This window comes from Thermobia domestica, chromosome 1 (assembly GCF_964235325.1).
Source record: "Thermobia domestica chromosome 1, izTheDome1.hap1.1, whole genome shotgun sequence".
NCBI lineage: Eukaryota > Metazoa > Arthropoda > Insecta > Zygentoma > Lepismatidae > Thermobia > Thermobia domestica.
The window spans coordinates 127,482,342-127,504,663 of NC_137454.1; the positions used below are offsets into that span (position 1 = coordinate 127,482,342).

The window sequence follows — 22,322 nt, forward strand, 5'->3', positions numbered from 1 at the left end:
TCGTATTATTATTTCCAGAAAACAATTTTCGTGGATTAATTTTTTAAAATGACTATTCAGATAAAATTTCATTTGCTTAATTATCACTATTATTTAAGTACTATTAATGTTCTTACACAACCAGTTTCGTTCTGCCAGAATTTTTTACGTGAATGAATGCATTCTTCTTTTTTCTGCCCCTAGCTCAAATTATTTGGGTCTGTTGAGAATTGTTTTTGATATATTAATACCTAAGTAACCACTAGCCAGCATCGACGCCAGAGGGAAGCAAGGAGATGAACGGCTACGACTACCTCTAAACGTTTATTGTAATTTAAGTTAAGTAATAATAATAAAGATTTTTTTTCGCTACACAATAGGTGCTCATCAAAACAGTTCTGTCGCTCTGTCTCGCCCCAGACATTAAAATTTTCACCGTCACTGATTATTTCAGGAAGTAAACCGGAGAAGAAGCCCCCGGGGGGCATATCAATCTTGCTTGACGCGGGTTACTAGTATTTTCACAGTAGTATTTTCCACTGAGTGTGTTGAAAGTAGCTCCCGGAAGAAACATTTTGAAATGATCACTGGACACTATACCCTGAGGATGCCTACCAAACAATAGTTGAGACTGTCTTGTTTCGAAAAGGTGTCGTGAAAGTGACTGAGACGAATATTCGGACCCAAGAGGAACGGGAATAGGGAATGGCGGAAACTTCATAACGAGGAACTACATAATTTATTGTTAGGGTCATCAAGTCTAGGATGCTTAGATAAGCAGGTCAGGTAGCTAGGATGGAAGAAAGTAGAAACGCTTTCAAAGTCTTGACTGGAAGGCCAATGTTAAGATGAATCTCGCAGAAATAGGAATACAAAGTAGAAACTGGATCCAGTTGGCTAAGGATAGAACTCAGTGGAGAGCTTTTGTGAACGCGGCATTGAACCTCCGGGTTCCATAGGCCATAGAGTTAGTTAGTTTTAGTCGTGAAAGTGATGTCTCATCTCAGAAAGTGCATTTATTTCTATTAAAAAAGCTCTGTCTCGTCTCATATCTCGTCATCAAAATTTGTCTCGTCTCGCCGTGCGGGCATCCCTAGACCACCCTAATGTTTTCTTCGCGTCGGCACTTATGATTACTGTTAAAACTGTAACTTTGATTTAGAATATGCGATCAGGAAAAACAAAGGTACTAACAAGGAATTAATGTTGAATGATCTTAACCAGTTGCTCGGATAGGTAGACGATGTAGACTTAGTAGGGAATGAATGATCTATGATCAGTGCGATAAAATAGGAATAGTCTGTTAACATCATGTAAAGAAATGAGCTTGGGAGAAACATGGAAAGGGTAGTGTGTGCAGAAACCACGTTCATCGAGATGATGGAAGCATTGTAAGCAAGGGTTGTAAAATAGAAAATGAAATCTTCCGTTTAAGAGTCTTCATTCCGGCGAAATTAAAATACCGCTAATTTTACAGTAATTATGTGATATCTTCAAATATATAAAAGATAATCGAAATGTGGAACAAGAGCGCCCTAGACAATATTATTTTACATGAGAAACCGTTATCACGACTCACTTATCTGCTTTCGATTTCGAGCCACTTTGAAAATCGGCATTTATTTTCGCGTTTCTAAACAGCTGAAAACATAAAACCACTAGTTGACTTGTGATAACGGTACCTCACGCAAAATAATATTGTCTAGGGCGCTCTTGTTCCATATTTCTATTATCTTTTATCTATTTGAAGATATCACATAATTACTGTAAAATTAGCGGTATTTTAATTTTGCCGGGATGAAGACTCTTAAGTTCCATGATTATGGCGTTTAGGCCAAGGGAGACGGATGATTAAGGCAAGTGTATGATGATGGAAGAATTGGTGAAATGATAATGTGGGAAGAAACTGGAGTACCCCGCAAAATTCACGGACACGATGTTGTCTTCCACAAACTTATTTTGTCGGGGAGCTGTAAAGCAGAGGAACTGAACAAATGTAAAGACAAATAAATGTATGTTTAGAAATATGTGTTATTACTCGGAACAAAAACTCTCATTGTCGTGACTAATATAGAGGAACTTTTAACTGAAAACCAGGGCATAGTAATGCCCTTTCCATGCGCACGTTGGTCATTAACATGGTGAGATGATCACAAACAAAAGTTATTTGAAAATGCATTTCAGGAAAAAAATTTAAAGCCAAAAGGAACTCTATAATCAAGACCGTGAGGTGAGAAGAACGTTATTTATATAGAAAATCTCGTGTTAGGTGTAGAGTTCTGCTTGAAAATCCTTAAAGAAACTCCTGGTAGACCTAGAAGAAGGTAGGAAAATATAAAACAGAGCTGAGAGTAGTGTTCGAATCCGATATGATTGGTTTCATCGGCTCTAAACCTCTAGTTTTTGAAACTTCAGAATTAGTTATTAACTATGTGATGTGATTTAGCCACATAGTAAGACAGTTAATAATTTATTTTTTTTTAAAAAAAATGCAGACCGCAGTGTAAAACAAGATCCAAATGATTGAGATGAATTCCAGTCGTGCACCTGTAGTTGTATAAAGGTATATGTTCTCTTCAATATGTATTATTCAAGATACCATTAGTATGTTTTAGAAAACATGAAATAAGGAAGTAGGTCCCTCACATCATAGTAGCTGTGTTTGTATTGAAGCTAATGAAGCGGAAAGCAGAAAGTATCGTACTGTTTTACCAAACTTTCCAATTTTAAATCTGTTGGTTATATCGTAAATCTCTGCTGAAAAGACTCATGTTTTGTAGTATTGGTGTATAGATTTATCATATGACCGGTGCTTCTGGCCCGGAGTTCGACTTCCTATATGAAACCAGACTCTCTTAACTTACAAAGTAATTGCAAAACTGAAGATAAATTTAAAAGAATTTGTGGTTCAGCTATGTTCATAGAACTTTCAGGTAGAAGATATCTTAATTTTTCAGTGTCAGGAAATGTGATACGCGTAAAATCCGCGTTCTTTTCAGTTTTGGAAACTTCTTTTGGTTGCTCATTGTGTTTTACGTTAGTTCCTCCTTTTCCATTTAATGTAACAGAGTTTGCAAAGTGTAGTTACAACAGCGGTAATTCTAAGGCTAAAATTTGTTGTAAAGACCATCATGTAAGGAATTTGATATTAACCTATCCGATTTAATTCTTTCACCTTTGAATACATCTTTCCTTTCTTCCGTTCTCCTTTTTCGACTTTTCATATTTGGCATTTTCAAAATTACAGTATTAGTAAGATTTGTACAGAAGAAATTTTGCTTATTAACCACTGCGAATAACTGTATATATTGGATGTTCCATGCAGCTTCAGCTACTTTCTGAAAGTAATGTCCTGCGTTACTTACATCTACAGTATGGCATACAAATCAAACCATAATAATAGTATGTCATGATTTTACATTTTACATGTCAGTAAGTGTATAAAAAATTATATAGCGGTACGGTTCAATTATATTCGAATACTATACATCAATAAATTACTGAATAGAGTATCCGTTGTAATACTTGTTCATTATACGAATCAAAATATGATGCTACGAAACAATGTTGAATTAGTCATTACAATGTATGTTTTCTAAATTAGGCTCTCTATTCTATTTCAGTGATTTTATCTTTTTCATTCTAATTGGATTTATTTTATTTCAGGATTCATAAATTGTAATACAAACGCACTTCAGTCTCTTGCCCAGCTGCATGGTAAGTACCCATAAGTAACAAAAGTACTGCTTTAAACAATTTGATGTGACGTACTGTAGTATGCGAGAAATGAAAGTATTTTTATATATCAATGAAATGCATTTGCTCAATCTCAGAGCAATGAGGATATATTATTTTGAGATGTCAAAGGGTCATTTCATAAAGACAAAGAAAAAGATACGGAAGCATTGATCCAATGTATTTGCTTTTATTGCGAAGAGTTTACTTGCTTTTATTACGAAGACCTCAGAATTTATACGTGTTAGATTCTTATCGTCTTCGAATTAATTATGCTTGTATGTGTTGGGTTAATGCATACTTTTTAACTTTAGACGACTAGAAAGAATTTCATTGAAAATAAACTTTATGAAGTTAATTATAGTAGTCACATTATTTGCATCCTTTTAAAAAAAGAATTTGATTCAAGTCATCTGATGAATAAATTAGCAATATTAGATAGTAATATTCATGGACTCGGCCAGCCACAGTCGGAGGTATTGTGGACTTGAAAATTAGAATATTTTGCAGAAAAGTGTTTTTAAATTTTTAATATAGTGACATAGAAGTAGTAGTTCCCTTAGATATAAGAAATGTTACTTTTTTCTGAAGCTAGTTGCATTAGGATAAACGAATTTCTTGTTCCTTTCCTGAAGTCTGAATAGCTACGCTGTAAATTAATAACCTATACATTGAAGAGTGCACATATTACTACGTATTTTCTACCCCCATATTTGTTCGTTCCTTCCGTAAGAAAGACAGAACAGACAAGTATTAGATGAGATTTTTCAGTTTTGTCCAGAGGTAACGTTGTGTAGGCTAAAGGAGACTGTGATTGTGAGAATGGATGAAATGGTGGAATGAAGAAAGTGGTAGGGAACCGGAGATCAGTATTCGTCCACCACAAAGCTTACTTGGCGCGAGCTGGGATCGAACCAGACTCCACTCACCTGAGTACCGCGGGCCTCAAGTATTTCTTCGTGGGTATTGTGTATTAGTAACGAGAAAGCTCTCTACACTTACTAAATAAATAAGTAAATGAAATACGTGTTTGAGGAAGTTGATTTTAATATACCGTATTTTCTAATGAATTACTTGTGACTTCTTATGTTTTGCAAATCAACTTGCAGGAAGAATAAGGCGTGTACGGTAGATAAAAGAGGCCTCGTCACTAAAACTTGTGTTTTGAGTAAATAAAGAATTCTCACGCGTATTTTGATAGTGTTTTAGACTCTACTCACGTTTCAACGAGATGAAAAGCATTTTGTCTTCTGTAATTACTTTTATGTGTCAAGGGATATATATATTTTTAAAGGAAGATCTTGCTGTTTAAAAATATAGTAAAGTGAATACAGTAAGCATTATGCTTTAGTAAGCAAAGCTGGTTGGAGTTGGCTTAGTTCAGATATATCGCAGATCTCTTTTATATTTCGGTATAATATTCTTAGACAAGTGATTAGCGTCCATGCTTTGCAATCATGAGATACAAGTTTCGAATCTAGTGTGGTTGACCGTATTGATTGAGTTTTTTCAGTTTTCCACTCATTCCTGTCAAAAAAATGTTAGTGATATTTTCAACATAGGCCATGGCTGACTTTAACTTCCTTTATTATTATTATTATTATTATTATTATTATTATTATTATTATTATTATTATTATTATTATTATTATTATTATTATTATTATTGATAATTCCAGTGTAAACTGGCCTTACGAGCTGTATCTGGGAGTTCGTTTAAATAAATAAATACTTTTTAAAATATACGGGGTGTTAACGAACTATACCGACAAACTATAAGAGGTGATTTCTCACATCAAAATAAGAGAAAAAGTTCATATAGATCTATGGCGAAAAGTGCCTAGCTTCAGAGCCAGGGCTGTCTAAAATCGCGAAAAAGCCAAATTTCAACAGGCCCTATTTCAAATTCCAGAAACTGTGAATGGTGGTCTTTATCAGCGTAAAGGAAGCCACGCATACACAATCCAAAAGTGCATATTTCGTCAATTTTCAATAGGTATACAGGGTATTCCCTACAGGGTGTAATTCTCAGATATGCTCTCAATAGAGTTTTCAGATACACCCTGATTTCAAGGAGGGTCCAAAGTAGTCAGAAGGTAAGCCTTGACAACAATGGACATCCAATGCTTCGTAGGGAAGTCGGAAGTGTTAGGAACCGGCCGCTCCATTTTTTTTTTTTTTTGGTGTATGTGTGTGTGTGATCATAATAATGTGTGATGCGATGTATTTCGTCACGGTATATTTCACGTTTTCTTCACTTATAAGCGTGAAAGAAAACATTTCAGCATGCGTTTACCGAGTACGAGAAACCATTCTGCTGACGATCCTTTAAGGGTCTTCAGTACAGCGAAATTAAACTATCGCTAATTTTAGAGTTTTTCTGTAATATCTTCAAAACAAATGAAAATATTCGAAAAGCAGAAACGTAGTGAACTGGACAATACGCTTTTGCATATGATACCTTTTTCACAATTCATCTATTTCCTTTCTATTTGGAACTGTAGATAGATTTAGTATTTTTGCGGGTTCTGTAAATAGCGGCATACCAAAAGCAGATAGGTGAATTGTGGTAAAGGTATCACATGCAAAAGCGTATTGTCTAGTTCACTACGTTTCTGCTTTTCGGATATTTTTATTTGTTTTGAAGATATTACAGAAAAACTCTAAAATTAGCGGTAGTTTAATTTCGCTCTAGTGAAGACCAGTAACATTTCCGACATCGTGCAAAAGGATTTTGTGTTCACTGCTATCAAGGCTTATCGTTTACCAACTTTGAACCAATCGTAAACTCAGAGCATATCTTAAAATTCAGTTGATGGTATGTCTGGGAATTTCACCCTGTATGGACTACTCTGTACTGCCACTGAAATTAATGAAATATGCATTTTTGGATTGCGTATGCGTGGCTTACTTTACGCTGATAAGGACCACCATCCACAGTTTCTGGAATTCGAAATAGGGCCGGTTTAAATTTGTCTTGGACACCCCTAGCTCAGAAACTATGCACTTTTTCCCACAGGTCCATAGGAACTCTTTCTCTTATTTTGATGTAAGGAATCATTTCTTACAGTTTGTCGATATAGTTCATTAAGATCCTGTATATATTCTTTTGTATTCATCATGGTCTCAGAAAGTTGGAGATAAATTTTCATGCACATTATGTTAAGCTACTTTTTATTGTTTGTGAATTGTTTGTTTCAGAAAAGAAAACTAGTATATTTCTTTGAATGATTTTTTTCATGATTTTGAATATATTTAAAATATGCTTTAACATTTAATGAGAAAGATCCGTATGTCAGTTTTTGTTCTAAGTATTTTTTTCTTGAAAGTGAGTACACACTACAATGAGATTTGTATAGTCACTAATGTGGTATCAAATCAATAGAAACATCCAATTGAAGTTCTTTTTCAAAACTCTTTGTTTGAGAGACTCTTATCTAATTTACATTTTGAAGAGACTTTGATCTATTTTACATTTTGATGAGCACTTTAAGCATGAAGTAAGTTTTAACAAAACAAGATCTTCGTCGTTATTGTGCTCCTAAAAATCTAGTTCCTTACTACCCTTTTCGTGGTGAGCTATATGAATCGCTGCCTCCGTCCAGCGTTAACAAGTCTCCAGTAACAGATTGCATGAGTTAGTTGAAGGTCATAATATTAGACCTCGTTCTCATCATTTTCATTTTTACTTCCTATTCCTCCTTTCTCTGCAGTAATCAACCGCTTTCAAAAGGAATTTGCTCATATGTTCAAATCCCAATTACACAACTTGACTGGACCTTCATGCAATGTAGCATGTTGAATACAGTCACACAAGTTAGGTGGAGTAACGTAATAGTACAATTATAGAAAAATCCGGATAAAACATTCGATGTTAAAATTCAGTTTGTAAATGTAATCTTCTTCCCGGAATTTTATCATTATTATTATTTATAATCTACAGAACTTACTAAGAAGTTACATTGGTTAACATCTTAGAAGTACTGTATCAACTAAAAAATCCTCTTCATTTCTTATTTTTGCGAAACTACTTTTAAAAAGGGGGATTTCTCCTTAAACTTTATATTAATTGAATCGTAAAGTTCAAGAAGGGAAGAAGTCGAAAAACCAAAATGTTGAAAAATCGAAGGGAAGAAGCGGTATTAGTGGTAGGGTTTTCACTTAGTAGCCACCAAGTTTATACTGGCACTTGATAATTACACACTACCTACCTCTCACATGTAGAACGAAGCCTGGAAATAATACAAGAGATAACGTAGAGTACAAAAAGTCATTTTTCCATTGTATGGTCTTCAATTCCTTCTTAAAATTGACGATTTAGTTAGTATCTTCTTTCGTGTGGACTACCTTAATTGTCCTTTTTCGAAAATATTTTAAATATAGAAAATCATAATTACACTTGTCATATTGTAAAAGTATGGGCCACATATCATGTGTGATGCATAATAATCGATAATTAACGGTCTGATTATCTTACTGCCCATTATCTAGGATTGTGGATCGTCCAATGTAATTACTCCAACCATGTTCAACATATTTTTTTCGTACTCGTTATGTTGAACACATATGTGAGAGATGGGGTGACGGTGGCTCAGTGGTAGAGCACTTACCTCTGGTGTGTGCGATCCTTGGTTCTATCCCCGGCCAAGTAAGTTTGTGGTGGACAACATCGTGCCCTTGGGTTTTCTTAGTATTTTCGTTTCCTCCCACTTTTTCATTCCACCAATTCTTCCATCATCATTTACTTGTCCTAATCATTGTCTCCCTTTGCCTAAAAGGACATAATCGCCGGATATTAAAGTTATGAAATATTTCATTTTATTTATATACGTGGAAGGAATTCCATTTTACATCTCTTTGAAGTACGTTACGCAGAGCAATGCGTTCTGTAGTGTGTGCATACGTACAAAGTGTGTGAACTGTATCTATTGTATTTTAAACATTTTTCTTCCTTTTTTTAAATATTCTAAGAACCTGAAGATAATTATAATAATTATAAATGGATAGCTACTTGCTTAAAAATTCAAATAGATCTATGCGTTAAAAAAGATTATTTTTCTTCTGATTTTTGCAAAAATGCAAAGCTTTCTAAGCTGCAAATAGTTCAAGATAGCAAGAGCGAGAATGCTTCCAATTGGATTTTTCTGTGATTTTTCAAAAGTAATAAGGTTCTGAAGATTAACAGTGTATTCAGACTGATACAATATTGTCTGGCAGAAGAATAGTGAAAATACATGGAACTGAATATCTGCATTTCACACCAACCGGCCTATGTTGTGACTATGTGAAAATATTTTTTTATCCCCATTTCGTGGAGTGACTATGTGAAAATATTTTTTTATCCCCATTTCGTGGAAAAGAGAACAAATTGTTAAATAAGATGTGAATTGTTAGGTAAAATTCGTGATTTGAAAGTAATTGAATTCCTGTTCGTAGGTCTTGCGTTTTCTTCTCTTTTCTTGTTCTTTAGGGAAAAGTTGCAGTGATATATCTGGACGTGACAAGGTGATTAGAGCATCAATCTTCATTATTCAGTGTATACGCTTTGAGAGGAGCAATTATTCTGGAAAATTAGCAGGTTGCTACTTCATTCGTGTTCTAATATGCAAATATTATCTTCACTCTTTCATTTAAAATACATTTTGACAACTAGAGACTTTAGGAAGGAAAAGTGAAAGGAAGATTTTCGTGAAGATAATGTAAGAATTATCGTAACATCTTACTGCAATTTTTGATAGCGTAAAAATGTTTCATTTTAAAATTATTCACGTTCTGCACGTATAAAAAAATTTGCACTAGTTTAGGGGAGGTTATGCATTTGGACACAAAAGTAAGTTGGTTACAGGATGTTTGTTGTCAAAACAGCATAAAGAATACATTAATGTTTGCTTTTGATGTTTTCATTTTTTTCTTCGGATTAAAAAGAATTAGATTTTCAAAATAATTTTAATGATTTTCCTATAACTGAACTAGAAGAAGTTGGTGTATACTAAGAATGAATAGATTTTTTAAAAAATATAAATTGCTGATTCCTCCATAACAGAAAATCTCTTCCTAAGTTACGGTTTTAAAGCAGTGAAAGGTAAAATATAATATCTTGTATGGTTTTGATTATTGTAAAATTAGGGTTGATTTTGCGACTGTGGTTAATACATCATAATCGAAATCCAGGTTAATATAGTAAGCACACAAAAAGAGAATGAGTAAACTTTGCTGAAACAAAATACAAAATTGAATTTTGTATATTTTAATTTTAATATGAGTTTGTAATAATAGGAAATGTTTAGGATGTAGTCCGCAGAATAGCAGATGTCAAGATCATCTAGAATCACCTAAATTAAATTTTGTGCTAATCCGAGCAAATGATTTTTTGTTTGCAAAAGTTACTAATGTAAATTGTGCTTTTTGGTGTTTGTCCTTTCCATTTTATGTTTGTTTGCGTATTTAACGATTTTGTTTAAGGAGGGGATAATCTACAGAGAGAAGAAACTGTGTGCTTAGCAGATCATTAATAAACCTTATGTACTGACAAAATTTTTAATAAAAATTTAAGTAGGCCTGCTCGTTGCGATTCCAGTAACCGTAGGTCCCTTTAATGTTACATAAAGACGTAAAACAAATAGTACAAGTCAAGTATGGGTTGGAACTGAAATAGGGATTTCAATCTGTAGTGAAGAAATTCCATGATATATATATATATATATATATATATATATATATATATATATATAATCATGGATATACATACATACATACATATATATATATATATATATATATATATCTTAACTTTCAAAGAAAAATTGGCATTTGTGTCCATTATAGAAAGGTCAAATTTTATTTCTATTCTATTATAGTGTGCGGTTGCTGCGATAAATGAGCTCCTTGCGTGCGGTAAAGATACAATTGCGACGCAAGGAATATAACCGTAAGATAGCAAAATTCTCACACCGTTACGGATAAAATCCAGTCACTTCTTGGAAGTTGAGGCTCGAGATATTTTCTTTTTTAGTAAAAATAACTTTTATTTTCGGTAGGATAATGTGTATTTTTTCAAATGATGTTCTAGCAGGTGGTGTCATTATCTAAGGCTTTTTGCAAAAAAGTATATTCTTTACCGAAACAGGCAACAGGAATCCAGAGAGCTTATGAAATTGTAGGAATAGTGGCTCGCTGATAGAACGTCCACCTCTGTTATCATTGGTCTGGTTTGATTCCAGGCTGTATGAAGGATGGTATCGTGTCCGTGAATTTTGTTGAAGTTGTCCTGTTGCCTCGTACATTCTCATTCCACTGGTTATTTCACATTCTTTCTCTTCTGTTAATCATCCGTCTCCTTTAGCCTACAGGGCATAATCATGGGACATAAAAGTATTTCTTTCTTTCATAATCATTCACTTATACAGGCTATTTTTAAACAACACTGACAACGTTTGGGAGTGGTTCCCCACACCAAGATGAGACAAAAAATATAGACCAACCTGGGTGCACAAATACTTCCTTTCGGAATTATACGCTGCCGAAAACATGAAAAAATGAACTTTAAAGGTCCGTAGTTCCAAAACTGAGACCTACCGTAGTTGGGTCAAGACTTCACTTAGGAACTACGCCTACCTTAGGATTCTGAAACTTGGATATTTGGATAAGGAACATACTGGTATATTTATTATCCGTCTTATTTAATCTACAGGTCATAACCGTCCGACGAAAGATTTCATGTAAAATGCCTAAAACGTCTAATCTGAAAATGTATGATTTTTTAAAAAATAATTTATCTTCGTTGCTTTGTATGAACTGAAACTTCTTGATGATTAATGATCTGTCTAAACTCTCTTGATTCTACTGTTTGGTTTTACCTTGTTAGTTTAGTAGAGATGAGAATCTCCCATATCGTCTGTGTAAATTTACTACTCGGAGTACTATTGTTTTTTTCCTACTTGTGTATCAGTTATTCTTTCATTCATTTGAATTCTTTTCTCATTAGCGTCCAAGGTATCTTTTTTTTAAAAAAAAAAAAAAATCATTGTGTGTGTCTCTGTGAAAGTAAGTCTAATTAAAATTTGTGGTGTTAAATTTGTTGACAAGATAAATGAAAATAAAAGGAAAATTTTAAAATTGGAAAACAGTGCTCTGGAGCTTTAGAACTTGTATGAAATGCAGAGTGGCATAACTTTTGAACATGTTTATAGCTGAGCATATACGGTGTAGAGTGTACACCAGCTCCTCACCAATCCTTTTACGTGTTTCAAGATATAGAAAAGTCACGTTTAATAACCCCGCGTAATATTTAAAAAGTTACAAATACTATTGATTTTAATACCGTTGTAAAAGTATCTTTTCTTGTATGCTTTCTCTTATGGAGATCATAATTGTAGACTGAATATAAAATCCGTGTTAAGTGCCAAAAATGGAAAAGTTCGGTTTAATATAAAAATGTGGCCTATGTGCCTAACACTAGTCAGTGAAAACTGGCTATTTAGTATTCACTATGGAAGTAGTTCAAATAATCCCCAAAACGATGCGCGTGCCTGTATGTCCCATCAGTTCTGAAGTAACATCTTGGCTGTGTACTCAGTAATTTTGTTTTGGCAGTTAGCACAGATTTTATATTGTCTACAATTGTGTTACTAAATCAGACATTACTAGTAGGGATGCGCATGAGACGAGTCGAGACAGGATTTTCCTGACAAAATTCGAGTCGAGACACGGCTCTTCCAATAGAGAAATATACATTTTTCGAGTCGAGACATCACTTTTACAGTACATTTTCGTGACGAGACAGTCACAAATCTTGTCTTGTGCGCATCCCTAATTACTAGTAATGCAAGATCCTGTTTTATTTCAATGCTTCAGCGTTTTAAATTCTACAGTATTATTAGTGTTGAACGAAAATAAAAACCAGATTGTCCAAAGATGAAATATACATATTCCAATCGATAGATCTCATTGAAGTAAACAAAATGATATGGATGGGTGTAAATTCTCAGCTTAGTTTTAGAATAATTAGAATTTAATAATTAGACAATCCTCGTCATCTATTATGATGAAACTGATATTGATGTATACACTAAAAAAATGATGACACTACAAAGACAAAATTATACATACAGTATGGTTAGTGAGATATAATCCAGGTTTATGATTAACTGCTTAAACTGTAATTTTAATTTAACTGTAATACCGTCCAATGATATATATGTAGATACACTACATCGGACTGATCAAAGGGACATGCTTGAGGGTAAATTCTCGTGCGTAATTTTTAAGAAAATTGGGGAAAAGCTAATTCTTATGGCGTTATAGAAGGTCATTTCATCGTTATGGTAGTGAATTTCACCTGCATTCCCTAGGCTGTAAAACTTCCTTTTCACTACCGATCATGTTCAGTATGATGATTTAACAATTGCACGACATCGGAGCTTCCTTTGAAGAAGGCTTCTCTTGAGCATTGTTTGATCTAGTTTAGTTAACTCGTCCTTCCACACTTCCAGAATCCCTCACGTGTTGTGTCTCGATATTTTGTGATATTCCGTTTCAATAGGCCAAAGAGGCGATTTAATAGGGATGTGTATAAATAGAAAAGCCTTGATGCCTGTCTCCTGTTTCATTGGAACCATGTAGGCCACCGTTGTTTTGGCGGCGTTACTACTGGCCTTGTCTTGATAGATATGAACTTCGGTGGTTTCATTACCATACAAAGCAGGGGGACGTGGCGGTATAGTGATTTAAGATGTGCTGTATATAGTAAGCCACATTTACTTTTACATTAGAGGCCACACTTATGTATAAGGAACTTCTTCTTGGTACAGAAACCCGCCACTAACTTAAACTCTGTGGTTTGGGAAACTTTCCTAGCAGTGCGAATTCACTGTGCGTGTTCTTTTCCATTAGAACGGTATTGAATCGCATATATCCGTTTTGACCTGGTCAAATGGACCCACGGCTCATGAAGGATGATGATGCAACGCCATTTATCACCTGCTAGGCAGCGCACATCCAGATATTTGCATGACACTGACCATTGGGCGATGTACGTTGTGTTAGAGCACAGATCTGATGTTTGTGAGCCTTTTCAGATAGTTTCGGATAGTTCGATTAGCGGTTGCTGATGTCTGTTGGGCACATGCTGCTATTTACGTTGCTGTGGTGAATTCTCTGTGACACGTATTTCCGTACTTTACCAATGACGTTCGAGTGAATTGCGGAGCCGGTTGTTTCTTCTGTGGCTTTTGATCGGGCGTTGTGGCCTTCGACGGTGGATACACAATGCGGTGAATTTCATTGTGTATTACTTTATCCAACTGTGAAACCTTCGCAGTTACTGCGTTTCGGTTTAGTTATAGCCCACGTCAGAAGGTGCTACTAGTAGTCTTGCCTAAAATAATGCATTTTTATTCACAGAAAAACTTACTCTTAGATAGCTATAGCTGTTTGCTTCACGTGTAATGTGTATGATATGATACTGAGTCGAACGTAGCGCCTATGGCGCTATCTGCAATTCACTAGCATAAGGATGAAACAACCTTATGTAAGAAGTATGTCGTTCGTTGTCAGTCTGAATCAATATTTATTCTGTTGGATACACTGGTAAAATATTCTCGTTAAGTAACAGATTGCATATATTGTTGATGATTTCTCGTAGCAGCGTCAATATTCTCGTGAGGACACACATACTACGTCTTAGTATATAGCAGGAAACAAAAGTAATTGACTTCTAATTGAAAATATGTTTATGGAAGACTTTAGTTGTAAACGAAGATGAAACCACTCTTACACCACTAATGTTCTTAAAAAGGTATACCGGTACACTTAGGTAACTATAAACAGAACATATCAAATAGTGACTGAACTAAAGCCAGCTTAGCTGCTCTGAAAGAGATATGACAACACTTGTAGTTAGCATTATAGGCTCCATGTCAGCATTCTGGCTTTTTAGAACAGAAATTTCAATCTTTTAATTTAAGAAACTTCCCCTTACACTACAGAAAATTGAACGAACCGAAGACAATGCGCAGTGCCTTTTGACTCCGAAAGAATTCCGCAAGTCACGTCCAATTGGCAATGCTTAAAGTAGGAACGCACTTTTAGATCAGAGACAACAGAGAGAACAAGTTGAGCAAAGAAGGGGAGGGTACGAGACCTAAAAAAGGAAGAGAAACAACTGTTAGACAGTGTACGATGAATTGTATCTGCAAAGCAATAGACTACACTTTGTTTTCTGTGACCACTGTCTTCTATCAAGGATAAGTTTCCTATGTACACTTTGTTCTATTTGTGTGGTTTATGACCAATAAAAGCAGCAAATTGTGACGTCACTGAGTTTTCAATTGAAAATTACTGGCAGGGTAGCTTACAATCATTTCGTAAACGCGAGATAATTATGCAGAGAAATTGTAAAATCGTATTTTGATCACTGTAATATTTTGAAAATTTTGGATGGAGAGCATGATCTTTCAGCTGTAAGCAGTCTCGGAAAATGTTTCCCTACTTTCTGTAGCAGTTGCTAAATACCAGGATGCTTTGTTTTCTGTTGTAGTTTTGATTTTGTTTTCCAGCTTGTAACATTGATGTACTACTTTTTGTTCGTAAAATTACACTTAAAACTTGAACATAATCATTCTTAATCAAACTATTGTGTCGGTAGTTAAACTGAAGAACTTGGAAAAGTTCCGTAATTTATCTGTGTGACTAGATTTTAAAAGTAAGAGGTATTTAACGAAAGGAACATATCGCTGGTGAAAATGGTCCATGATGAGTCATGAATGAACCAGAATAACTTGAACGTGGGAGAACAACGCTGGCACCTGTTTGTGGTGACCCATTCCTCCTCTCGTTTATACCCAAGAATACACGGAGAAGCCCTTTTTCTTCGGCTGGATCTAGCTTATAAGTTAGAAACATGCTGCTGACGCGGCGTCGTGTTGGCAAAAATTCCGATAAAAATGTAAGAGCGAACGAAGAGGATTTCATAATGTCAACAAAGATATTGGAGGTGCATCTGGAAAGAATTTGCACGTCTTTTGAATCAAAAGGTTTCTGTCTTTTCACGTTTTCCCTTTGAACTGACGAGGGTTCTTTTTTAAGATGTTATTTCACCTTGCTATATAATAGTGACTTATGAATTTGATGAATGAATATATTTAAAAAAAAATCCATCTGGTTGTAAGGATAAGTACCCAACTCCCGTAGAATTGCATAGCAAGTTTATGAATCATTTTCCTCTTTCTCGTCATATTTTCTTACGTTGGCGATGTTTCTTTCCCCAAGAAGTAAGAAAAAACATTGATCTGTTTTATTGATGTCTCCCCTTGTGAAACTAAAAGCATATGCGTATGGGATCATAACTTTTTTTCTGGTTCAGATCTTAATGATAGCCGAAGTTCATATTTTACCTCAAAGCTTCAGTACTTAGCTGTTTTAAATAAGTTTTGCATCGTTCAATACTTCAATGAGGCTATATCTTTATGTAATTGTATACAGAGACAATAATACACTAATTTCAAAAGTAGACAACTCGTCTTCTTGCCTTCTAAAACTAAACTGTAATGTATTCATGTGTCCGTCATATGGTGAAAGTCCAATTTTAGCATGGCCATTCATGCAGCCTCTTTAATAGAAAAGTGACAAGACTCAAATGTAATCCTTACTGATATAAAAGTTGAAAATGATCCTAGAGGATAGGAGAGGTTTGTGTGAAGACATCGCAGGTGAAGGTATAAATCCTCACCCCGGAGTGCAATTGTCATTTGTTCGGCCATGTTAAAGCTAGGTTGTCATGCTGCAAGAATGTTGTAACTGTCATTAAAAAATCTTGCAACCACAACTTTCCATTTACTGTTTACACAGTACAACCTTCTGAAAGCAAAGTGAACCTCATTAAAAACGTGTATTTTGGTGCTCTTCCCCTCCCCCCTTCCGTCCAAAAGAATCCGTCGTTTCGGAAGCGGCGAAACTAATTTTCTTTTTCTTTGTCAGTGGAAGAATGATAGCATGTAGCGAGCAAGACGACCTAGAAAGTTGAACATGGTTTAACTCCTTGGAAGATGGTTGCATGTCTCTTTCAAGACTGCGTTTACACAGAGAAATATTGTAGGATTGCAAGAATTTTTTAATGACAGCTACAAGATTCTTGCAGCATAGCAACCTAGCTTTACGTTTTCGAATTGTTTTCTATACCTTTCAAGACCTTGGGTGCTTAACAATTGTGACGTCATAAACTGCTCACTCAAATTTCTGATCTGCAACAAAGGTTTAGAAACGGTTATTAGTTCATATAATGGCGTCTTGTAGATACTATCTGGCTTGCGTTCTACATTTTTATGTACTTCACAGTCTTTAAATTATTTATTAAAATTTAAAAAATAGTAGTAGAGGTGAGCTTAGCGAATAGCCTGAACTAGCAGCAGTTTCAGTCCTCCCTTTGATGTTCTGAAAAGTTGATGATTTTGAGTTGCGTCATTTTAATTAGATCATTGTGCGTAACTGACCACTAAGGTCTGTGCATCAAAATCATTTCGGACATTTCTGTGCAGCTTACTGAAGTGACGCTTTCAAGTAATGTATAGTGTTGAATAATGTAACCGGCATTGGTTTTAGACTACGTTAGACTGAAAAATATACTCAGTAATTTAAAGGTGCTCCATAGCTTTGACCCAGTCTTTTATTTTAATTATTAGGATCACATTATTGTAAGCCTTGTAAGATGTTACACCACACGATAGCTCTTGAACGAAAGCGAATTTTCTAAAATCGGATTTCGCAGTAGCTAGCTAGAGCGATAAACTCGAGTTCGTTGAATCAATCTGTCAGCATCTTCACGGGTAAGATGACTTTTACAGTGGCTATCGTATCCCATTCATTCTTAAATGTACGTTTCGTGTAATGTGGAAACCTCAAAACAATAGGGAGTACGTTTCGTGTAATGTGGAAACCTCAAAACAATGGGGAGTTACTGGTTGCATAAACTTTAAGGCGGAAATGTTTAGATATGCTTAATCCTTTTCATAAACGCAAGCTCATTCATTCATAGCCCATTTGATGTGATTCTCCTTACTGCTTTCAGCAGTTTATTTATTCACTTTCGTAAAAATCAAAGGATAATTTCTGTATGTAATTTTCTAATAAGTTCGAAAGGCTACGTAAAGAAGTGAATGTTGTTGAGATTGGCCTCCGTTCTTATCCAGTTTATCGTCTAAGCTGTGTCGTAATTAGTTTGAAGGCACACATTGACAATGAAAAATTATGTATACGAGAAACACTCAAAAAGTTCCCGGAATTTTGTTGTAGCTCTCTGTTACCACAATATAAGTACACATTTAATCACCTTGAAAGTAGGCCCCTTCGAAACACACACACACTTGCTCCACCGCTTCTAGAATTGCTGGAAACACCGACAAAAGGCCTCTTTTGGCATCTTCCGAAGTTCAGCCGTCACGTTGGTTTTGCTCCCTGCCGAAACGGACAAGGCCTATTTTTAGCTTTGGAAAGAGTCAAACATCCGATAGTGTTAAACTGTTTTTAAACCTATCAAACTCACTGATTTTTTTTTTAATAATTAATTTGCACATGGATTTGATGATTGCGCGGAGCTCGATCTGTGAAATTGCGCCAACCGATCACTACACACTCCTCCGTTCAGCTACACTATTCGTACACTGCTTGTTAAGACGTGTTCGGACTTGTCAAATTCATAATTAGGCAACCTAAGGACTATATTGCACAAAATTCATTGTGGTTACATCCCAAATGCCAAAAGTGTAACATTCCGGGAACTTTTTGGACTTCCCCTCATATATATATATATATATATATATATATATATATATATATAAACAAACTATTAGACTAAGTATGTATTATTTTCTAAATGCTTAGTAATTAACATAGAAATTTTAGTATTACTCTGGTTCGTGGACCTGCGCTCGGTAAATGTGAAAATTTGGACAAAAGTTAAACCCACTGCCTCACGTACTCTTGAAGTACGAGACTGCATTAGGATACAATCCCATGCTAGACCCAAGAGCACGCACTAAACACTCTCTGAAGGGCATCACCCTCTCCGGTAGGGCGTGGATCCTTCTCACTGGTGATACCATTACCCCTGTTTCGTACCTGTTGGGGTACCACGTAATCTTACCTCCTAGACCCAAGAGTTCTACCTAGTTGCCCATTTCGGATGATGGTTGTGTGCCATTTCACCTCTGCAGATAGGGACGGCAGTTCATATAAGTGTTCTACCTACCCCGATGAGGCCGTGACGAGGTTGCACGTACCCTTCCACATCCAATGGCACTGGTTAATAGCTATTTGGAGATCCGGCCGAAGTTTTCATTCCCCAGTAGGTTGTTGTTCGACCTACCCAAGCTGTCCATAAACGGGACAGCAGCACAGTTACCTAGCATACGAGAGTAACGTGTTTTCACGCACTTCCCAAGTTTCAATCTCCCACTCTACGGCATCCAGACACCACAATTCGTGTGAATTGGTGAAAAGATAAAGGGATCCCTCCCCTTTCTTAGTACGGGCTTGGGACCGGCCGTGGCGATGTTATATATTTAATTTGAACTTTCAAAGTATTGGAGCTTCAGCCGACTTAATTTCGTAGTAGGTTCCCAATCATTTGTTGCTTAACATATCTGTAAATCAGAAGAAATAAAAAATTCTGAACTCAAGATAATATGTATGTAGATGTTGATCAAGAGTTCCTTTCATGAAAGTGAGATAAGGCGCCTCTTAGCACGAAACTGTTCTTAGGAGTTATCGATGAGGCAGCAGCATTTTCCACTTCCCAGGATGCAAGGTTTGTCAAAGAACCAAGTGAAGTTTGCGTGTTTGCAGAGACATGCTTTTCTTACCCTACTGTAACACGCCACTGTAGTCGTTTGCGTGTTTTCACCCCCTCAATTTGCCTGCGTACGTTTCTCAGTAGATAGAATTGATTCTTTTCTAAAGAGCTAAGAATTCACCAACTACCTGGTTATCGAGCAGACTTAGTTTTCTTTACGAAAATGGTACAAAACTATCTTTGATTGATTTTAAGTAACTTACAAACAAATGAAAGTAATTCGAGAAATCGTACATTGCATAATACTACATTGCATAATAGCTTCCTTTAACGAAAACTAGTTGAAATAGAATATGAATTACGCGTAGAAATTTGGTACACGTAGAATTTTAACGTGAAGTACTAAGAAGACATGTTCAGTGAAATAAATTTCGAGTAAATTAAGTTCATGTTGATGTGCGTTAGATTGTATCTAACTTGAAACAATAGAAAACAGCGTGTTGCTAATCAAAGCATTAATCATTACTTGGCTTTTAAATATTTGCTATTTCTGGGTAATATATATTTCTGATCATTACAGAGAATAATTCGTGCATAAAATTATTTTAGGATATTTGTTTTTCTTTTTAATCGTTGAGCAGTGCCCTTTTTGCTAGTCTAGTGGCTAGCGCTCACACCTTTGGTACACAAGGTCCTAGCTTCGGTTCTTAGTGGGAGAATCTTCGAAAACTTTGAACGTATTGCGGTGGATCGGATACCAACTAATATATAATCATATAAAATATGAGTATATAGTGTATTTTAATTATCTTACAAAGTTACCGTTTTATGGCAGGGAAGTGTTTAAAAAACAGGGCCAGAATCATTTTAGTTAATACCAGCATGTTAAAATCAAATATATATTTTGTGGAGATGCGTATCTCATTGTGCTGTGTAAAATTTCCAGAAATTTTGAACCCATTAAAAAAATCTTTTGTTCGGAAATGTTCGCAAAACCCGGAAAATATAATTTAAAAACTATTTCTTCGCCTAATGCTAATCTTATTTTCTGTAACGTGTCTGCAGCATATATACAACGTATTTCGCTAGCAGGAAAAATACTTAAAGCAACAGCTTTTAATTTTACTTTTCAGTTTTCTGATATCTGATAAAAATCCCTCTTTATTATTTGTATATTTTTTGAACAACTCAAAAAGAGATGATGATCTTATTTACATATACACACACACACCGCACAAGTGCGTAAATTTGAGCAGCGACAAATATATTAAAGAATTTAACATGTGAAACTTCCGTTCCTTATTATTAAAGACTAGCAGAATACCCGTTCTTCGCACGGGGAGAATAAGTTTTATTTTGGATATAAGGGACCAAAACTGTCACCAATGAACTTAGGGACCCCCAAAACTATGAATTCGACACTAGTATCAGTCATTTTCAAATACTTTTACATGCCACATTTCACCTTTAGGAGTACTAATGGGGGCTGAATTTAGATTTAAATGGCATCGGAAGTATCACTGTTGATCTCAGTCACCCCGAAAACTATAGATAAGACATTAATATAAGCCATTTTCGATCATTTTTATATATTCACCCTTTCTCTCTCTCCCAAGTTGCGGTACTGAATTTGGATTTATACAGCATTAGAAATGTTAATGTTCATCTCAGGACCCCAAAAACTAGGGATGCGCACGAGACAAGATTTATGGCTGTTTCGTCTCGAAAATGTGCTGTAAAAGTGATGCCCCGACTCGAAAAATGTATACTTCTCTATTGGAAGAGCCGTGTCTCGATTCCAATTTTGTCAGGAAAATCCTGTCTCGACTCGATATAATATCCCCTTTCCCCCGCCTCCAAGTTACGAGGATGAAATGTAATTTAAACGGCATCACAAGTGTTACTGTTCATTTCAGCGATCACAAAAACTGTTGATTCGACACTAATATCATCCATTTTCAGTAATTTTTATATCTTCCGACCCGACTTGCGGAACTGAATTTGGATTTAAACGGCATCGGAAGTGCTACTGTTCATCACAGCAACTCCAAAAGGTATGGATTCGACACTAATATGGTCATTTTCGATCATTTGCATATATATATAATATCCCAGCCCCAGGTCACGGCGCTGAATTTGGATTTAAACGGCATTAGAAGTGTCGCTCTAATCTCAGTGACCCGAAAACTATGGATTCGACAATAATATGTCATTTTCGATCATTTTTTAATATATCACTCCCTTCCCTTTGCATAAAGTCGGCGTTGAATTTGGATTTACACAGCATCGGCAATGTCACTCTTCATCTCAGCCTCCCTGAAAATATGGATTCACATTAATATAAATCATTTGGTATCATTTTTAAATATCTTCTCCCTCCCCGAATTTACGGGAATAAATTTGGATTTAAACGGCATCAAAAGTGTCACTGTTCATCTCAGTGAAAACTATGGTTTTGACACTAATATCTGTCATTTTCCATCATTATATATATCCGGCTGAGCTAATTTTAGCCTGTGGCGAAAAATTGTGGAACAAGATACACAAACTCATTCTCCTTATCTGGAACAAGGAATAATTGCCACAAGAGTGGAAAGAATCAATCATTGTTCCAATTCATAAGAAAGGCGACAAATCTGACTGTAATAATTATCGAGGCATTTCTCTTCTGTCAACATCCTATAAAATCCTTTCAAATATTCTATTAGCAAGATTGACCCCATACGCAGATTAGATATTGGAGATTACCAGTGCGGATTTAGACGAAATCGATCAACTATCGACCAAATATTTACCATTCGCCAAATACTCGAAAAAAAGTGGG

General features: G+C 35.4%; 1 protein-coding gene across 1 annotated transcript in view; it reads left to right on the forward strand.

The window, feature by feature from the left end:
• orb2 (cytoplasmic polyadenylation element-binding protein orb2) overlaps positions 1–22,322 on the forward strand; it is a 244,668-nt gene that overhangs the window by 76,716 nt on the left and 145,630 nt on the right. The window contains exon 2 of the mRNA XM_081763185.1: positions 3,646–3,696. Coding sequence (XP_081619311.1) covers positions 3,646–3,696 — 51 coding nt within the window. The remainder of the gene's footprint in view (positions 1–3,645; positions 3,697–22,322) is intronic.